Below are 15,951 nucleotides of genomic sequence, written 5' to 3'. Positions count from 1 at the left end.
TGTGTTTTAACCTATTTGTTACCATTTTTTCTGTATTTTTATTTGATCAGACGTTTGAAGTTGTACATGAAACTTGATTACATTTTTGCATGGGTTGGTGAATGCATTAACTTTGTACTTTATGTCCTTCCACAACATCTCTGTTGGATTAAGATCAGAACTTTGACTTGGATCTTCCAAAAAGTCACATTTTATGCTTGAATATTGTTTGCTTGAATGGATTTTTTTGTTTGGCTTTCCTGCAAAACCCCGTCTGAGGGATTCAGTTATTGGATGAAATATGTTCGTATTTCTGTTTCCAAACTCTTGTAGTTCACAACCTTTTTCATCAACAACTCTTGAGAAATCTCCAGAGCCCCTAATGTTGGCAAAGGACCTCAACTGGTTAGTTGCAATAGTAGTAACACTCAACAAGAGTGCACGGTCGATGTTCGAGGGGGTGGATGGATACAAAACTGCTGACAACTGCTTGAATGAACATTGGATTAGACTAAGATTGTTGGCTGTAAGGATAAAGTATCACTCTGTCATATTGGGATAAATGCAACCAAACTACTAAAATGATGCATGGTGAGGTTTTTTCCGGTCATATTGTGACTATGATGGTATCCTTTACCTCGTTTAATGATTTAACCCCCCCTCCCCTGCAGAATGCTCTTCTTCACTGACTATGGGAACGTGGCCAAGGTCGAGCGCTGTAACATGGACGGCACCAACCGGACCCGGCTGGTCGATTATAAAATCGAGCAACCCACTGCTGTGGCGCTGGATGTGGTCAAGAAGCTGGTGTATTGGGCCGATGCCTACCTGGATTACATCGACGTGGTGGATTACCAGGGCAAGAACAGGCACACCATTATCCACGGGAGCCAAGTGAGTGCCACTTTGCACTGATTTTTGCCTTCCACGGACCGCACGTTGTGGACTAACGTCAGGCTTTTCTTATCAGGAGTGTCTCTTCTGATTTGGATACACTTACAGGGTGTTCTTTGGTTAATGTTCCGATTCAGAGCACTGTGCTTTATCACTGTAAGGCAGGTGGTGTATTCACTGCTTGTTGTTTTAATTCACTCTTCATTTTGGACAAAAGGGGCTTTTGTGTGGCGAATAAATGGTTTATTAAATTGACGAAATTGAGTCGCACGAGGGGCTGCCTTCCAAATGAGCGTATCGGTAGTCTCTCTCCTGCAGTACACTTTTGAGTCCTTTCATCACGAATGATGATTATTCATTAAAAGGTCCTTTCAACCAACTTGGACTAGATACTCAGGCTTTAAGAGGAAAGAAGAACATACACATCAAGCACCGTGTTCTGTATGCAGGTGTTCTTTGCATGATATTGCCTCATTCATTTGCTCGCGCCCTCATTAGACAGAGTATCTTCATGTCATTGCATTTGCATTACAAATGCGATGTTGCTGCTGTCTGTCTTTTCTGTAGCCCGTGTGTGGTCTTTAATGTCGTAGCCGCTTGCATCAGATGATTCCCCACAGGTTTGCTCGCTGCATTACAATTTTAACTCTTTTAAAGCTCTTCATACTTGACAGTCAGGAGTTTCTAAACTTCCACAGAGTAAAATTTGTCATTTCAGAAAATATCTAAATATCCTCTGTTCTTCTCTGCTGTTGTGGTGAGCCGAGGAGATTACAGCTAGCTGCTTTAACATTGTGTCGCAAATCCACTTCTCTATATGAAGTTGACCCTGCTGATATTTCTCTGTTTTTCATACAAATAGTACTGAGTGCTTCCTGTGCTGTATAGGTGAGCTGCAAGCTCTTGAAGTAGTATGTATGAGAGTTCCTTAAAAAAGCATCTCGTGTGAAAGTAGAGTGCTGAGGTCAAACTCCACAGGGGGAGACGGTTGAGTGGTTTGTTTTTTATTTATTTCTTTATTCTGACGCGTGTTTCTTGGTGCCCCTGATGTCAAAGTGTGGGCCAGTGAGCTTAGGTGCACTTCCTGTGAACACAGCTCATCCAGCCGTGTCGCTATGTGTGGGTGTCAGGCTGCTAAATGTAGCATGGAGGCTGCAGTATCAGGGCCAGCAGCCTCCCAGTGGAGTCAGGCTTTTGACTCTGCACGGGCTGCCAAACAGCCCCACAGCTATCGCCCGTCCCTCTCATGCAAGTCTTCCTTCATTCATTTTTATTATTCTTTTATTTTATTTTTTATTCATGTTGTGGTTTTGTGTGTTTCTGGTTTCATGAAAGATGAAAAAAAGGAATGTGGATCTTTCTTGTTTTTCAGGTGTCGTACATTTATTCATTAGCTGTGTTTGAGGACTACCTCTATGCTATCCACTCTGACCCTTCCAAAGGGAGTTCCTCTGCAGAGCTGCTGCAGATCCACAGGTTCAACATCACAGCAGACAGCAGGACGCTCGCCAGCCTGGGGAATTCTAAAGGACTGCAGGTTTACCATAAACTCACTCAGCCCAAAGGTAAAGGACAGTTTCTACATGCGTGAATATTTGCAAGTATCTTTCAAGTTATTATCTGTCATATATTTGAGTAAAATATAAGCAAAAATACTGACATTTCTCTTTCTCATTTCGTTCACAGTCAGAAGTCATGCGTGTGAAATGGATTCATACGGAAAGCCGGGCGGGTGTTCCCACATCTGCCTTCTGAGCGGCAGCTACAAGTCCAGGACCTGCCGCTGTCGTACGGGCTACAGCCTGGGCTTCGATGGAATGTCCTGTAAAAGTTAGTATAAGATCTGCTGTGGAGTCAAACTGTGTGTTTTTTGAAGATGTTAATATTTTGCAATCTCCCAGGCCCCAGTGTTTGTTATAAGATTAGACTTAAACCACTCTGTGGGATACTTGAGTTTGGAAACTGCAGTGGGAGAAGTTTGATTTTGTTTGACGTGTCACTCAGAATTCAGTCTTTAGATTCTCAGAAAATACAGCAGCTGGCACATTTTCTCACAAGCTGGACATCACTTCCTCTTAGAGAGAAAGAACCGACACAGAATGTCAGAAATAGTTTCTCTATGTTATTTCAAAAAATCAGTATCATTGTGGGGGCGGCTGTGGCGGCTCCTGCTCTGAAGGTTGGTGGATCGATCCCTGGCTCTTCCAGTCCACATGTTGAATTTTAGAACGGCTGGGTGAGGTGCTTAGCACTATTGCCTCATAACAAGCAGCTGCTGGGGTTCTGTGTGGAGGTAGGCTCTGTCCTGGTGCTCCAGGTTATCTGTGTTACCTCTGAGCTAACAGCCTACCTTTTAATCTGTGCCAGCTGGGATAGGCTCCGCCCCAACCCAGCCAGCACCCCAAATTCAATAAGTGGAAGAAGATGGATGGAATATTATTAGAATACTTGGAATACTTCCTGTGAGCCGATTGGAGTCAAAGTTAAAGAGCAGAGATCTAAAAGGTTTTCTCTGGCAGTTTTTCTAATTTAAAAGAATCTGAACTAATGCCAGCCAAGGATCTTCTGCTCATGTACCATATTAGAGCCAAGCATATGCCACGCATGCACGGCCTTCGACCGACAGCGATGACGATCACAGCGAATGGTGAATACACACCCATTTGAGAGTAATGTTCTGCTATCGACCTGTCGCGAGTCTGACTGACTGTTGCCATAATGAGGTTTTAAGTTTGTCTGCATTTGTCGGCCAGTCTGATCAATCGCTGGACATTGTGTAGTTGACAATAAAAGCAGGGGATCAAATTGATGACACAATTTTAGGGCCCGCCACATTTCGATCGAGGTAACGAAGCATCGGGAGGCAAAGCGTGACACGTTTGATTTATGCCCCCCTCATAGATGTTCTGATGACACTATCTCTTTTTGCTCGTGCTTTCCATCTCCCTAAGCATAATGAGATTTAGTGTTAAATGGTAGTCCTTTTTCAAAGAGCAGTCACAGTGGGGTTTGATATCTGGGTCTCTTGCAATGCTTAATTGTCTCCTGGGTAGTTGGTATCTCCCCCACGAAATGATAAATTGGAGTGAGACATGTGTGGTCCTCACCCTCAGCATCCTAGTCTCCTGGGTAGGGGCTAAGAGTGAGGAGAGGTCTGCTTCTTTCAATGGAAGCCCTCCTTCATTCCTCCCTTTGCGTCTCCAGAGGATCCCAAAGGGTTCGAGAACATAAAGTCCCCTGAGCGGCAGGCGAGGAGCTGCCTCAGCTTTCCGGGCCTTTCTGTTTGCCTTTCTGCTCAGGCGTGTTTTTTTAGATCAGAAACAGCGCAGGGTAAGTATTGCAATTGTCTGTTTGCTCAAGCATTTTTCTTCTCTTACGCTAAAGGCAGCTTCGTAGCAGGGCTGTGATTGAGGGGGGAGAGTATAGTCATTGGCACTGATTACTGGCTCCATTAGGGTAAATGAATGGCCCAGGCTCTGGCAAACATATGAGAACAATGTGGCCAGTAAGAGGGTTTAATGCTAGGATCAGCACTGATGAATTACACCAATTAATTGACAATAACAGTAAAAAAGGGCGCTGTCCTTTCTTGCTTTGTAGAGCCCAAAAACGATATCTTCCTGTTCTACGGTAAGGGGCGTCCGGGAGTCATCCGAGGCCTGGACATGAACATCAAGTCCAGTGACGAGCACATGGTGCCGATCGAAGACCTGGTCAACCCTCGAGCCATCGACTACCACGCAGAGCTGGGACACGTCTACTTTGCTGACACCACCAGTTTCCTGATTGGGCGGCAAAAAATAGATGGAAGCAGCAGAGAGACTATACTGAAAGATGGTGCGTCCGAGTGCAGTCATGTCACGTTACATTTAACACACTCCAACAGCCTAAAATGTACATTTGTTACACTTTGTATAACACTAACCACAAAGTTCTTTAATAATGTAACAACATTTATAAAATATTTGATGTCTTTTGATGTCTTTTATAAATCCTGCTGAGTTGTGTATATAGATAATGATGTGGCATATATTTGATAGTTCTGTTGAATTCCTTTGTTGTAGAACTTGACAACGTTGAAGGAATCTCAGTGGATTGGATTGGGAATAATTTGTATTGGACCAACGATGGGTACAGGAAGACGATTAGTGTTGCCAGGCTGGACAGAGCTTCCCAGACCAGGAAGACTTTGTTGGAAGGCAATATGTCTCACCCCCGGGCCATTGTGGTGGATCCTCTGAACAGGTCAGAAAATATAATATTACACCAGCAAAATTCAGTGGGAAAAATAGTTTGTTGGTCCTGTGCAGGTGCAGGTATGGCTAAGCATCAGTTAGATGCAGACAGGCTATAATGCTGGAAAACATTACCAAAACAGCACGTGTGTGGTCTGTGCTCCATTTTTTTACGCTCTGACAGAAAGTGAGGGAAGCAATTATCTTGCCTTCTCACACTCACATCACTAAATGGACTTTAAACAACTTCAGAGGTAAAAATGTTACGCTTTTTATTGCCTCGCTAGTGTGTTGCACAGAATTTAAATTGCCATCAGATTTTAGACCTGGTTGGTAAAATTCAAATAATGAATGAATGTACGCGCCCTGTTTTATTTGTTGTATGTCAGTGAAGGTTGTCAGTCATCCAGGTCATCGTAGTCTAAGGAGCTTGTAAAGAAAAGTGTCTGGACTTCTTTAAGTTGCTTGAAGACATTTTATCTCTCATCCAAGCTTCTTCAGTTCTAAGGTCAAATGGTGCAGAGTCCCAGATTTAAGTCCTAGGTCCCCGAGTGTCCCCCCAAGGGGGTCATGAACCCCTTGTTGATCCTCTACCTAATCACACGAGCCAAGGTGTGAAAACAGGTGTAGGTGACAATCAGCCAAGGTTTCCTAGGTGAACCCGCTGTGAAACCTGGCCCCACCCTATCATGTGATTTCCTGAGGTCAGGTGGCCCAGGATGTGAGTGGGCATTAAGGCGTGTGGGAAGGATCTCAGAACCAGATTATAGATGGCAGACAGTTGATGTCATAAGCCCCGCCCCTCTGTTCAAAGATGGCCATTCACAGTGGACGTAGATGCTTCTTTCTCTCCTCTTTCAAACATCTGTCTTCTATGTCCTAAATGTGAATATTGGTGTCCTCAAATTTGTTGTTGTTTGTTTTTGATTAATTAAATCATTTTGAAGAACTGGCAGGATACTGTGGAGAGTTTCGCCTTTAACCTTTAACCTTTACCCAAAGTAATATTTTATGTAGGCCCCGAAATTGTGGGAAAACAATACTTCTGTGAGAAAAATGTTGGGATTGTTATCAAGGAGTTTGTAAGCGCACTGAGGGACATTAAGTAATGTGCAGTAACCCAATTTAAATAACATCTACGTTTCTTGTAAGGCCCGTCTGATGGATATTTGAGTCTGATGCTGACACAGTTTTTTCAAAGTTCAGGATCAGTATGCTCAGTTTATGTGTGTTACTGTATATACTGTATGTTTGAACTGTATGAAAAGGAAAACAATCCATTTTACAAGCTCATTAGCAGCTTACTGTGAAGGCACCACTTGTGCATAGCTGCAATGCTACAGTGCATGTGCTGCAGATACTGGTGACATTATATAAACCAATAAAGCAGAGAGTTATAGCTGCTCTTATTAAACCATCTCTAATTTCTCTTGCTCATGTTTTTACATCAGCCCATATATGGCAGCACATATGCTGACACACGGCACGATGTGAGATGCTACTTTCTCGCACTAGCATAAATTCCTAAAGTTTCTTAAACTATTACTTCGCAGAAAGTGTTGGAAATAGTTTGTTTTAGCAGACATCTCCTGTGATTGATGATAACATATGAATAATTTTCATCAGCACGATTAAACTGACAGAACATCTGTTTTTCTGAAAGCCCCTTGTGCAGCCTTTAACTCACTCATCTCGTTCCAAGAACGACACCAAGCAGCTCATTAGCCACAATTAAACCATTTAATAGCTAATTCTGTGGAGTTCTCAGGGACAATCTTATAAGCATTTCTGTGCACATTCATATAAGTTGAACTTTGCTGGCTGATTGGTAATTATCATATAGAGTTGATGCTGCAAAACCCAAATTCATTGAGTGTCTTAAGGTTCTTAGGGATTAATACTTTAAGGCTTAAATCGTATTAACACTCCCCAAATCCATTGCAGTCAGAGATTAGTTTCCAAGCCTCAAGGGATTGTTCCAAACATTTTGCTATACACAGCTGTTTCGCTGCTATAGGGACACGCACCAAAGCAAAAACAAAACTTACTCATTCCTAGTTTAGTTTTATTTTTCCCCTTTGTTGAAAACAGTTACCAGTAAACAGTTTGCCTTTATTTCTAGCTCTGTCTTATTCTCGATTCCAACAATGAAGCTGTTTCCAGCGTTACTATACGAGTCACGTTGCGGTGCTGCAGATATAGAAGGAAACTGACGTTTATCTGAGGGATTAAAAAAAATCATGTTTGCGTTACGTGTAAAGAACAAAACGTTAAACAGCTGATATGAGAACATAGCCTTAAACTTTAAGGCTAATCAGGATAGCGCTGAGAGTTTCAGCGCTGACAGATGTGCCACAGCAGCAGAGTTGGGGGTGGCAAATAACCGTGTCACTTTTTTTGTATAAGGATTAATAACTTTTACTCCAACCCTCCCACTGACAGCACAAATGATTAGAAGAGCTAGTTTTGGGCTTCTGAGGAAGCGTTCAGCCTGAAGCCGACAGCCCTTTGATCTCTATCTGCTCTGCTGGAAGAATCTCTTAAGGTGAAATGGAAGCAATTCTCCAACACATCTCTTGATCTTTTGCATCCTCGATGCCTTATTTTTTCCTCGGTTTGCTGCTTCTAGTCTGTGTTGACATGATTAACACTAATAGTGTCATACCTAGAAACTGAATACATTTATTCATGAAATACACACACGGCAAAAAATATGTTACTAATCACACTTGGTCAGCTCCTTAGTGACTGCATGAGTGTGCAAACAGATGGACGGCACATTTATGGACAAAACCATCATGAAGGTGTCTCGTAAGGATCCAGTCCGCCTGGGCATTAACCGGAGCAGCAGTGCTAAAAAGAGATTCACTAATTTGCTGTTTTCATGATAGCGATGAACGCTGGGCATTCAACTGGGCTGAGATCTAGAAACTGTGAAGGCCGTGGCATATGAGTCACATCATTTTTATATTCATAAAGCTATCCAGTGACCCCTCATGCCAGAGGAGAGGAGCTGTCCTTATCATCTGAATTGAAAAGCCCCCCCACAGCATAACAGGGCCGAGGAAGGTGCTCACTGCAGGGGTGGATGCTTTAGCTTTTTCTGCTTTAGTTTATCACCTGTTTACAGTTTAGAGGCCTCATGTAATAACGTGGCACAGTCTATACATGTTTTAGCAAACAGTACAGATTAATAGGAACTAAACGTAATGCTACAAATTCTAGTTTTTTGTCATGTTTGCTTCTGGATAACTTGCAGATTTAAATGTAAATATGAAAAGTGGACAATTCAGGTGTGTGTTTAAGTCAGCTGTGAACGCTCTTCTACTATAACGGTGAAAATGCCACAGTGTCTGATTTCATGCCCGTGTTTGCCTGTCTGCATGTAGCCATATGTGTGTCTGCATGTTGAGTGGGAGCCGGGGTGCTGTGAATAATTCATGAGGTCGTAAAGATGACTTTGAGACAGTGGGAGTCTTCATTCAGCCCCATCTCTGATTCTGTTTCATCATCTCTTTGCCAAGCTCTCTATCATTGATGAGAAACAAGGGGCCACGTGGCTCAGCCAGGAATCCTCAAAGAGAAAATCTCTCGGGCACGGTTACTGGAGAAAAGACCTGTCGAATTATTGACCCAATCGTGTTTCACATACTGCCGGTCCTCCGGGAGCTGTTTTTTCTACACTGAAGAACTTTGGTTGAAAATATGGACCGTCTGACTTTGACGTCTAGTAAAGCTTAACTTGAGAAGCCTGAAATGTTTCTTAAGCTCCGACAACTGAAGTCCAAACACGTGTCTGATTATCTGCTTTTAAAATATGGAGAATCTAGCTTGTATGTGTTTAGTCTTCTTTGGGGAAAACTTCAGATTTCTGACCTGGTGGAGGCCTTCATGATTTCTTAGGTTTTTGCATGCTTGGATGTTTTTTAATGATGATGTCACTGACTTTGTTTCTCAGCTGTTTCTTTAGACTGTGGCTGCTTTTTGAGATTCTTGGCCATACTTCACTTTATCACGCAGGTTTTATTTTCCATGTGTCTAAGTTCTCAGTCATCCAGCTCGTGGTAGATCTTAAAAAATAAGGCAACCAAAAATGTTATTGAAAGGTCTTCATAAACTCTAAGAAGACATCTACTTAACAGTAGTGCCATATTTTTCGGACAATAAGGTGCACTGGATTATAAGGCGCATTAAGCGAAACAAAAAGTCAGATAAGTCAAACTTTACTCAGCTCATTCTTCTTGCTTCCTCCACTTCCGTACCATTGATTCATTAATGTTGAATTCTCTGGCAGCTGCTCTATTCCCATGTTGTTGCAGTATATTAATGACTAACCTCGTATTGTGGATGGAGTATCTCAGCTGTTCTCCTGACTGAAGTTTGGTCCGTTTACAGCATCCTGCCATGCGATTGCATTTGTCTCTAACCATCAGGAACCCTCACGTTAACTTTTATGGAGTGGGAAAAAGTTAGTGTTCATCCTCCAGCTTCACTGTGTTTATGTTATGCTAACATAGCTGTGCCGCTAGCGACGTAGCACATCATTATATACCAGCTAGCCCAACTTCAGTAACCCTACAAACGTCACTGCTGTTTAGTTTCCTGTCTTCATTTATGTTGGAAGTGATAGCAGAGCTGTACGTTTGAATTTTGTCAGAAATCTCTCAGTCAGAACATGCTATATCAGAGGTTCCCAAAGTGTGGGGCCCGCCCCCTAGGGGGGGCGCAGAGCCACTGCAGGGGGGGGGGCGTGGTATGAAAAAAAAAAAAAAAAAAAAAAAAAGAACCCTTGGACACTGCTAGCATCATTGACAGGTTTTTGACGGGGCTCCCACACAAACGCAAAGCTGGAGATGAAGCATCGCCAAATATGTTTCCAAACCAACTTCCTTCCAAGCCAAATGCTAGAAAATATGGTGAAGCATATCTTCCCTTTGGCTTCACCTGCACAAGTGCCGAGGTAGGTCTCTGCGACAGAATTAGTTTCCCTTTGGTCGGGAGCATGCTCTGGGCTCTCGAAATCACGGACTAACAGTATCCCACAGTTGTTTATGTTTTTGAATCCATTTTGCACAGAGAGGCATTTTTTGAGAAATGTATTGATAGCAATGTTGAATATTATTACACAGGGAAAAAACAACTACACGTCAAATAATCACACCGCGATGCCTCTGCCTTTCTAAATTGAGGGACAGTAACTGCGTGTGTATGTAAGCGTGTAAAACTGTAGATAGTCAGATTAGCAGTATTTTGTCTCTATCTGCCATTCTGCAATTCATCTCATGTAAACAATAACATAGCGCACAGCGTGACGTGAAACAAGGCACATACCTTTGACGTTGCGTGACGAACTCTGTATTCCTCGTCCACACGTAAACGCAAAAAACGGCGTTTTAAAAAAAAAACTCAGTTGATTCGAAACGCCGTTTACATATGGAGGAAAGGTCCAAACTCATAGAAACAGCTGCGCTTTCAAAAATACCCGTTTAAGTGTGGACGTAGCGTAAAAGAGTTAGTAGTGGGGGGGCGCGAACATTTTTCTTGTAAAACAAAGGGGGGCCCAGCAAAAAAAGTTTGGGAATCACTGTGCTATATCATGTTTAGGTGGAAGCTAGCGAGCTAACTTCCTGCTAACTTCTAACTCTGCTAAATTTAATAAATTCTGTTTTCTTGGATGCCTGGATGTTAAACTTCATTGTTACACCTGGTAAAGCAGCAACGCTGATCATTTTATTAAAGATGAAAGAATTTAGACAGTTTTTAACTCTCAGTGATGCTGCAGTGTTCGTTTGACTCTGGGACCTGAAACTGACAGAGTTTAGGACCCAGATTCCTCCAAGAGGCTCCTGACTACGGTAACTGTAATGCTCCAACAATCCATCAAGCGGTGCGGCTTCGTAGCTTACCAAAGTCGTACTAAAACATTTTTGACAGATTTTTGAGCGCCGTGTAGCACATAAAATCGGTCCGAGGTCAGTAAGCACAATCAGAATTCATACAGAAGGCGCACTGATGATTTTTGAGAAAATTAAAGGATTTTAAGTGCGCCTTAAAGTGAGGAAAATACGGTAGCAATCAGGGCTGGGTGTGGCAAGAAAACTCAGCTTAGGTGTGGTTAACGAGGGGGGGGGGGGCAATGACATTTTCACTGAGAGCCAGGTGCGTTTAAAGCATTATTTCCCTCAATAAATGAAATCACGATTTAAACTTTGTGTTTACTCGGGTTATCTTTGTGTAAGATTAAGATTTGTTTGATCTGAAATATGCAAGTGTGACAAATAACAAAAAGAAAATCAATAAAAAACAGGAAGGGGATAAATACTTTTGTTATGTATTTGTCAGTACAGTTTGTGTTCCCTATAATGTTCCCTGCATGAATCAAACAGCATGAGAAAGATTCAGTGCCGGAGCCTCCCCATGGGCACTCGGAGCAAACGTCAGAAGACACTGTGACAAGAAATAGATCATTTTGAGAGAAGCTTGCAGAAGCATGCTGTCACATCTTCTGATTGATAAGTAATCAAAGCAGGAGGCTGCTTGTAGAGGGAGCAGCGAGCAAAACCATTTAACATCAGCGTGTCAGAAAGTAAGGGCAAAGATGAATGGGGAGCAGACGGCTGAAATGAACTGCTTAGTTTGAATATGAGGTGTGATCAGTGTCAGCGGAGAGCAGGTTGTGATCTACAGATGCCACCGATGTCATGTGCCGTACGGTATTTGCTTATCTCGGTGTTGGAACTGTATGTGTTCAATTCTGTGTGTGGTAGCTGGATGTACTGGACAGACTGGGAGGAAGATGAGGTCAACGACAGCATAGGGCGGATAGAAAAGGCCTGGATGGACGGATCCAACCGCCGCATTTTCGTCACCTCCAACATGCTGTGGCCCAACGGGCTGACGCTGGACCACAGCAGCAGCACCATGTACTGGTGCGACGCCTACTACGACCACATCGAGAAGATTCACCTGAACGGGACAGGAAGAATGGTATGTTACAGGCTTTTTTTTCAGGTGGTTATTAAACCGAGTTAGTCCACTTGTGAGGTTTAACAGAGGGCCAGAAGGTGGACTTTAAATCACGATTTAAGTTCACAATTGGAATCGTTTGTAGACCAGCTCCTTCTTATTTTTTAGAATAATAGCATTTGGAAGGCAGTCGATTCGCAGCTACATTGTTGCCATGTTAAGGTTTAATCGACTCTGGATGAAAGCATCTGTCTCCTCTGGTCAGTTGTAAGGCTGTTTTCTGCACATGCAGGGTTAGAGTGTCTATGTTTGCAGCAGTGCGACGACTGAAACCTGCTCCTCTTCCCACAACAAGCATCCTTTCATCCCCATCCGCTCCTGTCGACTCTAGCTCTACTGGCATATCACGCTAATTAATTATTTGCAAATGCTATTTAATCAATGCCAAGATTCTAGCAAACATTATTATAAGCAGACGTTTCTGTGTGAATAAATTTGTGCAGTGAAATTGAATCACATTCATCATATACTGCCATCAAATAATCTTGAAGCCTGTATTCAAACAGCTAGACGCCCGTTTGAGATGACTGATTCCTCTGACGGTGTCTCTCTGTAGCTCTAACCTCGTGACCGTACTGAATGTTTGCTTCATGTTGCAGGTGGTGTACAGTGGGAAAGAACTAAACCATCCGTTCGGAATCTCTCATTACCGCAATTTCATCTTTTGGACCGAGTACATGAACGCTTCGGTGTTCCAGCTGGACTTGACCAACGGCGATATCACTCTGTTGCGGAGCGAGAGGCCGCCGCTGTTCGGCCTGCGTGTCTACGATGCGCAGAGTCAGCAAGGTTGGCTGCTTTCTCTTCATTTAGTCGTCATCCCACCCTGACACAGAAATTGGCTGTTTTGCACTGGAAATAGAACCTCCCCCCTCCTGTGAATTCAGACATTTATAGCCCCTATAGCGCTTTTCTTAATGGAGAGCACTTTATAAGATATATATACAGCAGAAAGTTAGGTATATGCCTATTGCTCTCAAATTTCACGGTATAAACCAGCACATTGATCAGCAGTGACAGTAGCTTTCAAATCACTTTGGGCTCCACTTTATGAAGTTAAATAAGATGACCAAGGTTTGGATGTCTTTGCTCTCTTCTGTAACAAATGATGATGGATTCCCGCTGTTAGGATGCTGAAAAGCAGAGATAGCAGAGGCATGGAACATGTCAGCAGAGAGCTTCGCTGGGCCTCACAGGACGTCTTGCTTTTTGCTTCGCACTCGGCGAATGTTGACCGACTGTTGTGTTGCTCTGAGTGCAGAGGCCATTGCAGTGATTTTAAAAGTACTGTACTCTAAAAACTCACACTTGGACATTAAAGTGGTTAGCTGCTATGCACAGCCTCGCTCACACCATGCAGAGACGTTTCTCTTTTGTTCATGCCACTGAATAGATTAATTGGCTGTCCGGTACTCTGAGTATTACTGATTGGCTCTTACAAAACCCAAAGCTTTATCTCATTGGCTCAGGCACTGCCTTTGGGTTCTGTGTTAAATGAAAGTGACAAAGGTGTCTCATGCCTTAACTTGATATGTGACTTTTTTCGATTGGAGAATGTCAGCTTTGTCCTGAAAGACAAATTATTCCTCCGAGAATGATAAAAATGTCAAATGTCTTTCACCCACACCGTTCCCAATAATTCACCTGACGTATGCTTATAGATCTCACGGCATACACCTGGCATGTCTCTCTATGTGGGGGAAAAGCTTTTGTACCAATGAAATGATTTATTTTGCTGCATTTAAAGGGTTTCCAGAAACTCTGATCTTTATTTCACAGATGGGGAAAAAAGGGGAAAACCAGGATAATACGGAGCTTAAAGTGAGCTTAGAAAATGTCGCTTTAAATGAGCAAGACACCATGCTGTGTTTGGGATCTGTTTCTCCAGGTGACAACGCATGTAGTGTGAATTATGGGGGCTGTACTACCCTCTGCCTCGCCATCCCAGGAGGGAGAGTGTGTGCCTGCGCTGACAACCAGGTTCTGGAGAAGAACAATGTCACCTGTGCAGGTAGGAGGACGTAATGAATCAGACGAGCCCTAAGATCAGGTTGTCCCAGTGTAGTGTAATCCTGCTGCGTCCTGTGGGACAGGCTTCTTTTCAAATCTGCTAATAAACAAGTAAATACAGCTGAGGGAGGATCCCAGTGGGTTCCCACACATGTAACACATGAGGTTATGAAACATTAACACGTTGTGCATGCTAGTTATTAGTTTTATATGCCAATAATTTCCCCTTAACACGTATTTCTTAGAAGGTCTGGGGCTAAAATGACGTTTTCCCACTTGTGTCTCTCTCAGAAGCTTCCAGCAGTAGTTTAGAGCCACAGCGATGCAAAAGTGATGAGTTCCAGTGCCGTAATCAGCGGTGCATTCGGGCCTTGTGGAAGTGTGACGGAGATGATGACTGTCTGGATGGGAGTGACGAGGAGATCCAGAGCTGCTGTGAGGATCTTGGAATTAGTCTGCAGGCAACACACTGCACGCTAGCATGAAAAATGCACTGTCTGAACAGACACTGTACACAGTGATGCGGCCAGGCAAGCAAAGCCTAAGCTTTTCAGGGCTAATTCCCTCTGGCTGTCAGCTGCTGTGTTCTTAAATGTCACTGAAGTCGGGGTGTAAAGTGCTCCCCCCTCCTCCACGCTTTCTACGTGCTTCCTTCTACAAGTCAGTTGTGTAAACTCGATGTTAGATGGTTAAACATGGATTTTATACTTTTTTTATTATTATTGTGTTTCAGATGGCAGCAGCAGATCTTAAATACAGACCAGCCCAACACCTCCACTGTCTCTGTGTTAGTCGTGAACTTTGCACTGGGTAGAGTTACAGTATGCAGAGAAACGCTCTCATTTCTTTAGTATGATTAATGAGCGGTGAGGCGTAATGAGTTAGAATTATCAAAGCACAGTTAATGTTAAATATTAGCACTGATTTTTTTTCTCGCCTCAAATAAAACAAAAATCAGGCACTAAAACCAAAACCAACCACAAATACACTTGAGACCACTAAAGATGATATAGAGACTCCATTACTCTCAATTAAAGGACGAACCACCAAGGAGAAACATAAATGAGATTCCTCACACTCTGAAACATTATTATTCCTTTTATGGTTTTTAGTGCGGCTTGTTGTTGTATCAGTATGAAATTAGTTACATTGTGACCTTAATTAAGTCTCAGTGAAAAGCTGCAGATATACTGTATAAACACAGGAAAGAGGTCCGATATTAAATAATATTGAAACTGAGACTCTGTGACTGTGAAACACTCGGATACGTCCCCAGCCGGTCATAAAGATGGCAGCCAGATCTATTATGTTCTAAAATAAAGCCGATTACAATCTGCTCGTTCCTTCAGTGAATTCAAATGTTTTTGGCCAGCCGTGTCTGTTAGTGTAGCTCCGCTGCTCTGCTGTTTGACAGCTGGACTTGACTTAAAATTTATACTTTGTGAACTTAAATAATATGAAAAGAATATGAAAACATATCATTCCAAAACTACAAAAAAAGCTGCAGTGCTGATGAGGTTTTTCTTACTTTAAAGTTTTCTCACATTGATAAAATGTGAGTAAACTGCACAGTAGGCCGTGAAACAGCTTGTGAAGCAAACGCTACCTGACAAAATGACAATCATGCATATTTTTGACTGGCACAGTACGGTCTCAGTTTTGGTTGGCGTGCGTCAGATAATTATGACCTTGGCTTTTGCAGTTCCCTCCCCTCCAGCTTTATTAAAGACCAAATAACACAATAAACCATCACAGGCCCCCACAGTTCAGCACCTTTTGAACCCAGACTGCTCATATCAACAGCTAA

At 42.8% G+C, this 15,951-nt stretch overlaps 1 protein-coding gene across 8 annotated transcripts in view; it reads left to right on the top strand.

The window, feature by feature from the left end:
- The window catches only part of lrp1bb (low density lipoprotein receptor-related protein 1Bb), a 260,158-nt gene that overhangs the window by 120,110 nt on the left and 124,097 nt on the right, over positions 1 to 15,951 (top strand). For 5 of the 8 annotated variants that reach the window (XM_063499991.1, XM_063499987.1, XM_063499986.1 and 2 more), the window contains 9 exons: positions 651 to 873; positions 2,246 to 2,438; positions 2,560 to 2,703; positions 4,474 to 4,710; positions 4,938 to 5,118; positions 11,876 to 12,095; positions 12,734 to 12,923; positions 14,023 to 14,145; positions 14,436 to 14,579. In XM_063499991.1, the coding sequence (XP_063356061.1) occupies positions 651 to 873; positions 2,246 to 2,438; positions 2,560 to 2,703; positions 4,474 to 4,710; positions 4,938 to 5,118; positions 11,876 to 12,095; positions 12,734 to 12,923; positions 14,023 to 14,145; positions 14,436 to 14,579 (1,655 nt within the window). The remainder of the gene's footprint in view (positions 1 to 650; positions 874 to 2,245; positions 2,439 to 2,559; positions 2,704 to 4,473; positions 4,711 to 4,937; positions 5,119 to 11,875; positions 12,096 to 12,733; positions 12,924 to 14,022; positions 14,146 to 14,435; positions 14,580 to 15,951) is intronic. The other 3 variants (XM_063499988.1, XM_063499992.1, XM_063499985.1) reach the window with 1 other exon arrangement.

The sequence above is a fragment of the Pelmatolapia mariae genome, linkage group LG16_19 (assembly GCF_036321145.2).
Source record: "Pelmatolapia mariae isolate MD_Pm_ZW linkage group LG16_19, Pm_UMD_F_2, whole genome shotgun sequence".
In the NCBI taxonomy this organism is placed as follows: Eukaryota; Metazoa; Chordata; class Actinopteri; order Cichliformes; family Cichlidae; genus Pelmatolapia; species Pelmatolapia mariae.
The sequence above is the reverse complement of the archived record's forward strand: the minus strand, read 5'-3'. Positions and strand labels throughout refer to the sequence as shown.